Source organism: Quercus robur, chromosome 12, assembly GCF_932294415.1.
Source record: "Quercus robur chromosome 12, dhQueRobu3.1, whole genome shotgun sequence".
Lineage (NCBI taxonomy): Eukaryota > Viridiplantae > Streptophyta > Magnoliopsida > Fagales > Fagaceae > Quercus > Quercus robur.
This window is the reverse complement of record NC_065545.1, coordinates 33,243,818-33,255,100: the sequence shown is the minus strand read 5'-3', so window position 1 is coordinate 33,255,100 and position 11,283 is coordinate 33,243,818. Positions and strand designations below refer to the sequence as shown.

Genomic DNA, 11,283 nt, shown 5'->3' with positions numbered 1-11,283 from the left:
TATGTTAATATATTTATACTTACAAGTTTATTTATATTTTGGTATAAAAAGTTTTTTTATTTAAGAAATGATTTTTTTTTTAGAAAGAAAACTGGGAACTTTTCTATATCGGTATAGTAAGAATTCAGCAAAATATATATATATATATATATATATATCCGTATAGTAAGAAGCCCAATTTCAATAAATAAGAAAAAAAAAACAACAATTATGACCCGTTTGGTAAAAATTTTCTAATAACGTTATTATTTTGTTAAAATATGTATAAATAAAAAAGTTTATAAAGATACATATAACATTATTTAAATATTAAAAATTATTATTTAAATAACAATACCAAACAAGACGGGTCATTTTAAATTTCAGGACCGAAAGTGTTCCGCAAGTAAAACCTTACCACCCACCACTAACAGATATTTCCGCCGTTTAATTTAATTTGCCCCCGATACAAAAAATATAAAACACACACGACGCAGGCTACAGAACCCTAACCAACCACAGTGCTATCCCTGCAAACAGAGTGAGCGTTATTGATTAATTCAACAAATATGAAATTCAGGGTTTCGTATAGGCTCCCAATTTTTCTTTACCGCACACGCCATGGATACCTCCACAACCAGCGTCGCTGCTTCACTTCGTTCTTCAAAAAGCTCCAAACAACCACTCGAGCCCGAACTTCATTCAATGGCGGAACTGGCCCTTCTCGAGGTCAGCCTGTCACTTCTCCGATTGCGACCTTCGCCTATTTACTTGAAACTTCCGAAACTTACTGTACATGTTATTTGTTTGGTTGCTTAGAAAATCCAAGAATTAAAAAAACAACTGAAATAGAAACTTTGTAGTTTTACTTTACATTATCTGCTGTTAATTTTCTACAGCAGTGTTTGTTCAAAGCCAAAAGCTACTTGTATTGAAATTTTTGTTGAGAAAATAATGATAGGCTATGCTACCAAAAGCAGTAAATGTTTTACAAATTTTAAATGCTGATGGATGCCTTAGAAAGCAAACCATTAATTCTGAAAGATTATTAGCAAATGTTTATGATTGCTGTAAAATTTGAGCGGAAGAAGTTCAGAAAATTCGTGAAATCCTCAAAAACTAGGAAGAGGTCAGTTGTTTTTTTTTTTTTTTTTTTTTTTTTTTCAGGTAATAATTTGCATGAACGAGATAGAAAAGTATTAAAGAAGAAAATTAAATGCAGAGCATTATTATTAATTAATTAAGTGATCATGATGATTAGCTTATTAGTTTATTGTCTATTTTAATTAGAAGTGTGTGAAGCTCATCACTGAGTCTGAGGGTGTATGCAGGTGATTCTTTTTTGGTGCCTGGTGCAACCGCCGCTACCTTACTTATGCTTGGGGTTCTCCATGCCCGTAGGCTTTATGATGACAAGAAGGTATACATTGGTTATAGATGCGTCGTCGCAACTTCCTAACTCGTAACTTGTAGTTTCATGTAAGGAGGGGTGAATGACATCTTTGGGCTTTTATAGCTGTAGTTATGTGCTCCTCATGGATGGGCCAACTAGAATTATGTACAACACCAAAATAATTACATTTCAGGCAGGCACCACTCCTGACTAGTTTTGTTCATAACTGGAACAAATTATTATTTGAAAGCTCCAAAATTAGAGCACCAAGTTGGGAAGTTATTATCCTCTAAGTTTTAGTTCCTCTTTTATAATGTCAGTATAAGTGCTCATTGGTTCAGAGCCACCTAAGAAATATAGAAGAACACTTGCCATATGGAGAGTTGTAATTTTCCAAAAGGGTATTCTTGTAGTGTTGATTTTAATGGGGCCATATGCAATGAATATTTTAGGGTTAGGTGTGCTTCCTAAAGTTTTAGAATGGGGTACTAATTTTGATTTGGAAATGTGGTGAATGTACGTATTTTTATCTATCTTAGAAGCAAATAGACTACACGGTAACATTAAGTTTCATTTTATCCTGATTAGTCACCAAAAAGAAAAAAAATAAATGTTTTGGAACTTCAGAAAAATTAATTAATTATCTTAATTTAATGTTTATTTATTCTCTCTCTCTCTGTAGGAACCAAATTCCAAATAGAATATAAGTAAAATGTTAAGAAGTTATGTTTGAGAGTCAGAGAAGCACAAACACTTGCCAATGACTAGATAACTGCATGGAGTGTGTGTGTGTGTGTGCATTTTGTATTACATTTTCCCTACTATCAATTTTTTTGGTTGTCATTCATTTGTTTAATCTACTTTCCCCCCTTGGTGATAGGTTGAAGAGGCACGAGAAAAAGGAATTGAATTTGAGTTCCAACCTGATGTAAAAGTAATATCTTTATAATCCTGCCCATGTATTTTTGTTTTGTGATTCTTTTGCATATTTTGTAGCCAATGTGTTTCAGCTACACAGATGTCGTACTCTTCATGTCTAACTTTGATATCTTTTTTTTTTTACTTGCCAACCTTAGGCGTCATTTTTGAGATTGCTACCACTGCGCTCTATCTCTAGATGTTGGGGTTTCTTGACAGGCGTGGTGAGTAATTTCCTACTTTGTAAGCTGAAAAACTTAGTTATGATGCCCCTGTACCGTTTCAAGTTAAAGTTATTCCCTGAATTTTTAACTTTCTCTTCCATATTGGATTTTTTTTTTTTTGATAAGTAAGAATGTTATATATACGAAAGGCTACTCTATGCATGAAGAACATAGAGCAAACCCAGAAAAACCATATTGGATATTCTTTTTCTCTTTTAATGCATGTTGTGGAGAAAATCATTGGAGTAGTGTCTTCAAACTAATTATACTTCATGGCATTTTATAGTTCACAAATATGTTTCAAGGATTTGTCTACGACAACTTTAGGGAAATTATTTAGGATGTGTTACATTCAAGTACGGTTTCTTCTGTAAAATGCTCTCACCTATTGAAGGAAATTTTGATCATTATATTTGGAGACGGATCTACATATACTATTTGATCAGAAGGAACACCACTATAGCCTTAATACTTTTAAGATGCCATGTCCTGTAATTCATTAGTTATGAGAATCAAGGATCTTCTGTTTGAAGCTATTGGTTATCTTTGATTCTTGGAATACTTATGCACCAGATACTTGGCTTTGTCATTCTTTGAAGTTTGTTTTTGGTAAATTCTTTTGAGTATCTGGCAGCAGAATTAAACTATAATATGACAAAATCAGAGTATTTCATTTGTTGGATTAAAGAAGGGTCTTCTGTACAATTTGTTCACAATTCTGAACATGATGTACTTTTTTTCAATAAAACTTTTATTACCTATATAAAAGAAAAAGATTTCTACCCTTCACCTGTGATAGCTATCTGATATCCAATAGTTTTTCCTGCTAAAGTGGTTGGCAATAAATTCTTATTCCTATTTATGGTTAAATCACTGTTTTCATTTAGCTATTTCTGATGATTTTATGACTCTTGCTTTCCCTTTCTTGACATGTGGTGTACTTTACATGTTTAAGAAACATCTGTCTTTTTATTTAGTAATTTTTTGCTCATGTTTCTCCAATAATTATGTTATATTTCTATTATATTATGTTATTTTGATATGAATTTACTTAGTGGAAGTAAATGTTCTTAGGAACTTCCTGTCTGGCTGCGTCCTTATGCATATAGAGCATGGGCTCGGGCATTCCATTCAAGTATGATTGTTTTACTTTTCTTTGTTATTGCAATTAGTTATACTGCTTTATTGTTACTCAAGGTTTATGACACTACTACCTCCAAGTTCAGTTAGAATTTTGATGAAGTCATTGAAGTTTAGGTTTGAGTAATTAAGCTCGAAATTTCGTTAGTTTTTTAATGTCATCCAGTCTCTCCCAGCTTTTAATTATGTAAAATTCCTTTCTTTTGTGGTTCTATCAACTCCCCCGTTCTTTCCATTAAACATCTTCATCACCAATTGTTTATATTTTCTTAGAAGTAAAGAAAAAAAAATAGACATTATGATCTTAACTCAAAAGCATGAAGCACTGTCATACTTCAATATTTTTTCTTTTAACTTTGGTTTCAATATTGAAAGCTTAGGATTATATCTTTGGTGGAAAAAACCATACTGTTGCCATGCTCTTCTTTCTTCTTCAACTCGTCAAGTCTCTATCATTTCACATAAGGGATAAATATTTGGGAAAGTCTTTAGTTTTGATAATGTGCAGGGTTCCTTTTTTTGTGGAAAGTAGAGAATAATCCCAAATAAAACCAAGACCAAGCAATCAAATTCCATCCAATTCTACTAGAGCTTCTTAGAGACTACTGATGTGTTTGGGATGGAGGAATATGGAGGGAGATTAGATGGGAAGATGGTCGAAATGTACTATTTTTAGCATATTCCAGCCATCTTCACAACTCCTTTCCCTCCATCTCCTGCATCCAAGCATAGGGTAAATTACTTGGAGCACTAGGGAACCTTTGAGACTTAATTGTTCCAATTGAAACTTTAAAGACTTGTTGAAATATATGTGCAACTTGAAGTTACTGAAGTGTAGTGTACATGTAGCCCTTCTTATTTTGATACAATTGGTAGAATGTATGCATTAATGCCTATATTCAAGAAGACATAAGAATTATGATCTGGTTTGCTTTACAGATTTAGAAGAAGCAGCCCTGCCTCTGGATGAATATGCTTCTTTACGGCACTTCTTTGTTCGCTCATTGAAAGAAGGTTCCAGGCCTATTGACCGTGACCCACGATGTCTGGTAACTGGTAACCAGCTTCTTGGACATCCATTATGTCCAATATGTTTTACTCTAAATCATTGCTAAATGTTACTTAACCTGTATGATTGTGTTTCATGTGAATATAGGTTAGTCCTGTGGACGGTACCATTTTAAGATTTGGAGAGTTGAAAGGAGCAGGGGCTATGATTGAGCAAGTCAAAGGGTTTTCCTATTCTGTTTCTTCTCTTCTTGGTGCAAGCTCTTGTCTTCCCATGATAGCCCAAGGGGATATGCAAGAAGAAGTTAGTGAACAGGAAAGTACTGTGAAAGAGAAGAGTAAGAAGTCATGGTGGAGCATTTCATTGGCTTCTCCTAAAGTTTGGGATCCTGTATCGGCACGGTAATTTGATATTCATGTCTTTTTTTTTTGATAAGTAATTAGATATTCATGTCTAATAAATTTTTTTCCTCAATAACATGACGCAGATAAGGATATTCATGATCACGTATAAGTATGCTTATCACTAATAGGCACAAACTGATTTATCTTTCAGAATTTATTTTCCTAGATTGGCATCTGAATATGTCACTTATTCTGCATCTATTATGTTGCAATGTGTGTGATAGAGCGTTATTTTGTTACTCCCCAATATAATTACCATAGTATCTCAAGCAAATTTGTTGTAGTTTTGGACTTGTTCATGTCATTGGAAATACAAAATACGACAAAGATTCAATGAAAACATTAGCACAACCTAGGCTCTCTTTGATTGAGAGAATCAAACATAAGACTAGAACTTTGGTGCATTTGCTTGTCACAGGAATGTGTGTGTTTCACCAACATATATTTTCTTGGTTGAACTTCTTTTCCTTTAATTCTTATCTATTTTTGTCATTTTCTTTTGTTAATGATGATAATACATCATGAGTAAATTGAGGGCTGAGACAATTCCTAGAAAACTTACGATAGAATGCAATTTCTTTTTTACTTTCCCTTTGCTTTCCCCATGAACACCTTTTCCACAAGGCCTTCTTGAAAACTAAATTAATTCTTAAGGATTTCATAGGGAATAATGCACATTGGTTTCATGTAAAGGTAGAATGTAATTTGAATGTTTCAGATCTTAAATGGCTTTTGAGGTCCATATTGTTGAAGGGGATTTAATAATTACTTTAAACAACAAGCGGTTTAGAGTGATGTTCGTTTTTTAAGTTCTCAATCACAATTTGTTTTGGTTCAGTAATGATTAAAGGGTGCATCTGACCATGTGAATGATGAATTGATTTCATCAATATCCCTTCATGTTTTTTTTCAAAGTGCGGATGTTGGCAGCAAAGTCAAGCTGGATTGTCAAATCTTCATATTCTTACAATTAAATTTTTGCATGTTTTTTAGTATTATAAAATATGCAATTTATGTAATGTGAAATCTGAGATCAACCTTATCTACTTGGGATTAAGGGTTTATTAAGTCTAGTAAAGATACGTGAGATTTAGGGCATCTTATGCACTTCGTTTCACTTGTTTGTTTGAAGCTACTTTGGCCACTTCCACCAAATGTTCATGTAGATCTCATGGTATAGGAATATGATATTTTTTGATTAATTTAGAAATCTCACGACTTCAGTTAACTATGGATTAAGTCCACATTCTGACTCTTTGCAATTAAAATGTCATTCTTTATAAAATTCTTTAATTGTCATACACGACCAATTCAATGAGAGCAAAACATGGTTTAATGAAATTATCAATTCCTTTCCCAATTTAAGAAATTTACATTTAGCTTCAAACGTGATCTAACACATAACTTTTCCTTGCATGTGTTACATACCTGCATATTTGTACAGCAGTCTGTCTCTCTTTGTTATCAAGTTTACTTGGTTTGTCATTTGGTCTTCACTTTGGATAAGTTACTACATTGGACTTTATACCCACCTGCAACTAAGTTTTTCTGCTTCCACAAAGTGAAACGATATGCAAGCTAATTTATACATTGAAAACTGTCATTGCAGTCCAATGAAAGGCCTCTTTTACTGTGTAATTTACTTGAAGCCTGGAGACTATCATCGCATACACTCTCCAGCTGATTGGAGCATCCTTGTCCGCCGGCATTTTTCAGGTAAACCTTTTATTGGAGGAACTTATAAATTTGTAATGCATAGGCCAATATTTTTTCTGTGGTTAGTCCAATGAGCTCAAACTCAACTGACACCCCCCCCTAAGTTGTAGGTGGAGGGTAAGGTCATAGGTTCAAGATCCATTGGGTGCATGTGTAACCCCCCCCCCCCCCCCCCCCCCCTTCTAGTGGTTGGCTCCTATGATGCTCGGACGCGGCAAAATGGGCGCCACACCCGCGTCTGACGCGGCAACGCACGAGCGACGCAGCTGCCCACACGTCGGTGCCGCGTCTGAGGTTTTTTTTTTTTTTTTTTTTTAACGGATTTGCACTGACTCGGCTTTGACCAATTCCTGCCGAACTGGGCCGATTCAGCCAAAATCGGGTCGTATTGGCCGAATCGGATCATATCAGCCAAAATCGGCCTTGAATCATGCCAGAACAGCCAAAATCGGCTTTGAATGAGACCCAAAAATCCTAAATCTGTCCTTCCTCAATTTTATTTGGAATATTTGTTGCTTCTTTTGTGTTTTGTGTTTCTTGCCTTCTTCTTTCTTTGTTTTGTGAACCAAGGACATATAATGTGTTTTTTAAGAATATTTTAATAGTAAAAATATATAGAAAATATAAATAAAAATATTTTTAATAATTTTTTAATCGCCGCACCCGCACCCGAATCCGGAAACACACCCGTGCTTCTTAGGTTGGCTCTCTAAATGTTGTGTTATGTGCCTCTCTTCTGTTGACTAATATGCTCTATACAACACAGGATTATTTTATAATAGAGAAATCTACCAAAATGGTATTAAAAGTCAAAACAAAAAGTCAAAAAAGAATACGATAATATGAAGGACAAAGATTGAAAAAAACTCAGGTGGTGTGTTCATCTTGTAGAAATCTTTTCTTTTCTGTAGATAAAATCAAAAAATTAAATCTGAGTTGGTAAGTCCTGGAATCTAAGAGTGAGTAGCTCATGTCTTTTCTTGATATCCCTTGTCATGAGTGTCTTGATCCCCTTCCATCCACAGTGCTCCCTGCTGACAAAGATCTTTCAGCTAATGATTATGTGCATATGCTTTGGAAAATTGACTGCTTGTGTATGCATCTATGTGCATATCTTGTCAGAGACAACATTAGCTAACAGTCGGAACATTAAGAGTAAATAAATATTAAAAGTAGATTGCAAAATTTCCCTATTCATTTATATTTCACATAATCTTTTTACTTTCAATCAGTTCTATTCTGTCAATATTTGATTAATCTGATTTTCTTTTTTGCTTGTTATCTGTAAAATAAGTTGATTTACTTTGCAGGTCGCTTATTTCCTGTGAATGAACGTGCTGCAAGAACAATCAAAAACCTTTATGTTGAGAATGAAAGGGTAATTCTGATTTTCATTTTATATTAACATGTTGGACATTTCCCAATGTTCAGTAATGCCAAAACTCTCTTCTTGCAATATCTATGTAGTTAATATGTGCTTTCAAACTGCCCCTTTTTCCTCATTTGGAATAATCATGTGGTTCATCAACTGCTGATATGATTCAGCAGCTGCAACTTGTTTTGTGTAATTGGATATCTCTACAGTATTTGCTGATTTCCTGCCAAGATTCTTTTTGTATTTGTCATTGCCATCAACCATCTGCCTCCAAATATTTATTAAAGTTCTGAACTTATCAAAATTTTAATTTGTCGTGTTTGGCTCAACAATTGTTTTCTTATCTTTGTGAATAAGTTTGGGTTTCATGGATTCTCTGTAATTCTCGTCACCAGGTTGTACTTGAAGGTCTATGGCAAGAAGGGTTTATGGCGATGGCTGCAGTTGGCGCTACAAATATTGGGTCAATTGAGGTTGGCTCTTTGCAGATGAAGAGTTCATACAATCTCTCTCTCTCTCTCTCTCTCTCTCTCTCTCTCTCTCTCTCTCTCTCTCTCTCTCTCGTTTTTTAGAAGGAAAAAGTTTGTTTGGAGTCTAGTCTTCAACCCACACTAGGAAGATAACATGTGTCCCTGTCATGTGCAATGCACATGACTCAAAGTGATGTGCATTGCACATGACAGGGACACATTTCATTTTCCTAGTGTGGGTTGTAGCCTAAGGAACCAAACATGCTTGGAGCCAAACTTTGTTCTTTTTATAAAGTTCCCTTTTGTGTACACATTGGAAGGCCCTTTTTACACTTGTGGTTAACAATTAGAAAGAAGAAACCATTGGAAATTTAATCTCACAAGCAACAAACCTAGCCACATGCAGACAACTAAATAGAATGCAAGCCAATGGCTGGCAGTGCATGGTGTTTTATCTCATAAAAGTGCTCAATTATGGAAATCTTCATTTAGTGTACCTTTAAGGAAAATGAGATAGGATAGTTGATGAGAGCCACTTTCTGCCTAGGTGTAAAGCTAAGATTACCAGATGATCCCATTTTTGTTAAACAAACATCATGATAATGGGATGAAGCATGAGGTCATGGGTTCTATACCCACTAGATGTGTGTGTAACTTTTAAGAAACAAAACAAAATTTTTTAAAAATCCTCACTTTAGTGTAAACTTGTACATGCCAGCTTTCCATTGAACCGGAACTTAAGACAAATCGGCCAAGAAAGAAGTTACTGCCCTCAGAACCTCCAGAAGAGCGGCTTTATGAACCTGAAGGTGTTGGTATGATGCTGAAGAAAGGGGATGAGGTTAGAGATGCACTAATTCTTTCTTATTTTTTAATGCTTGATAGCTTCTTCTTTAATAAGGACCAAAAATTGGCTGGGTAACAAAACTCATGAAATGGAGGTCGCTAATTTGAATCTCCTCTACCAAAATTTATTAATAATATTTAAAGACGAAACAAATTATTAAGTCTTCAATCATCTCGTCATTTTTTATTTACTGTTTTTTATGCTCTAATCCTTTCAGGTAGCCGCTTTCAACATGGGATCAACAGTGGTACTTGTCTTCCAAGCCCCCATATCAAAATCAGTTGAACTTGGGAATTCCTCTTCGGAGTTCAAGTTTAGCATCAAACGTGGAGATAGAATCCGAGTTGGGGAAGCACTGGGGAGGTGGCATGATTTGTAGCAACAATTATGGTGCACTACATTTATGAGCCCTGTACGGGAAGCTAATAGAAATAGAATTATATATTTATGATTTTTGTTATAAAAATTATATCTTTACGTTCAAGCAGAGATCTAACTTGTCTATTGTGTGTATTCATGTCTGCGTGAAGTTGAGCTGTTTAGTAGTTAACTAAATTATTCAAAGAAAAAAAAGTAGGTCTTGGTGAAAATTTCTATATTCGACCTCCCCAATTATAGGTCACCTTAGCTAGAGGTGCAGTATCATAAATTTATGACCCTAATTAACCAAATTATACACGGTGTTGGGACAAGCAGAGCAGAACTGATGCAGGCATCAATTATTGTTCCAATCTTGTGGATCAAGGATGTCCTCGTAAGGCAGACTTCAATGTTCAAAATCTAAAATTAATGGTCTTAACCATTAAAGTCAGATGTGTGCATTTTAGCGCTGCAAGAACTCTAGTTCCACGCAGCATGTTGCAGTACTACCACTGGATGCTCTAGTCTTGATCTACTGCAAACTGGAAGCCGCATATCTGGATCTGTAACGATGGTTGGAAAAGATAGAATAGTTAATTGGTTTACAATGATGATTGGAAAGGTCATGATAGTCCACCAGTTTCATTGGCAAAAACTCTACTATTTGCTTCCCTTACTAGTCTATGCTTCCTAACTTCAGTCAATATCATCCCTCCAACTTCCAAGACGTTAGCTACTTCTGTTATAAGTTTGAAATGCTCTCTAACAGCTCCTCCACCTTTGCCTCTACTGGCAGTTGATTCTCAGTTTCTCACAATATATTACCACCTATCTATAAAGATCATCCTCAAATGAATATTTGTCTGAAGCAAGGAAATGATGTTGCTAAACAGTTGTAACTTATTTGATATTTCCTTCTTCCATGAGAACAGGTGTAACTTAATCATCAAACGAAAAAAAAAAAAAAGAAGAGAAGAAAAGGATAGTGTGTATCTTACAAAACGAAGGAACAAATTATATTATCAAGAGGCCGAACTAGTTACATAATGTTAGCATTATTTCATTATGCCACTCGTCCATTGTATCCTTACCTGAACAGAAATTGCACTCTACTCATCTAACCATTAAAAAAAATAATAATAATAAATAAATAAATAAAAACTCAAAAATCAGCAATGATTCACATGCAAGCATTAGAGCATACCCACTGGGGATTGTAAATGGGAAATGTTGGGAAAATTTAGTATCAAGGCACAAAAAGAGCCTAGTAGCTGGACTTGTAAAATTTGAGAATTGCAAATTTTTTTGCAATTGTGTTACTGTGCCATCCTAAATGTAGGATGAAACTGTAGCACAATTGTAAAAATTATAATATATTTTAATTCCAAAATATCATTGTAGCACTATACCATCTCACACTTTGTCTCCCACTTCCTTCGATTTCACTT

The 11,283-nt window shown here is 34.7% G+C and overlaps 1 protein-coding gene across 1 annotated transcript; it reads left to right on the top strand.

Moving 5' to 3' along the window:
* The first annotated feature begins 378 nt into the window (after nt 1-378).
* On the top strand, nt 379-9,964 carry LOC126709303 (phosphatidylserine decarboxylase proenzyme 1, mitochondrial). The gene is made up of 12 exons (XM_050409492.1): nt 379-708; nt 1,311-1,399; nt 2,253-2,306; nt 2,449-2,514; nt 3,589-3,649; nt 4,594-4,703; nt 4,811-5,064; nt 6,677-6,783; nt 8,094-8,161; nt 8,554-8,631; nt 9,347-9,469; nt 9,693-9,964. The coding sequence occupies exons 1-12, from the start codon at nt 549-551 to the stop codon at nt 9,852-9,854; spliced, it is 1,332 nt and encodes a 443-aa protein (XP_050265449.1). The 5' UTR covers nt 379-548; the 3' UTR covers nt 9,855-9,964.
* The last annotated feature ends 1,319 nt before the right edge of the window (nt 9,965-11,283 follow it).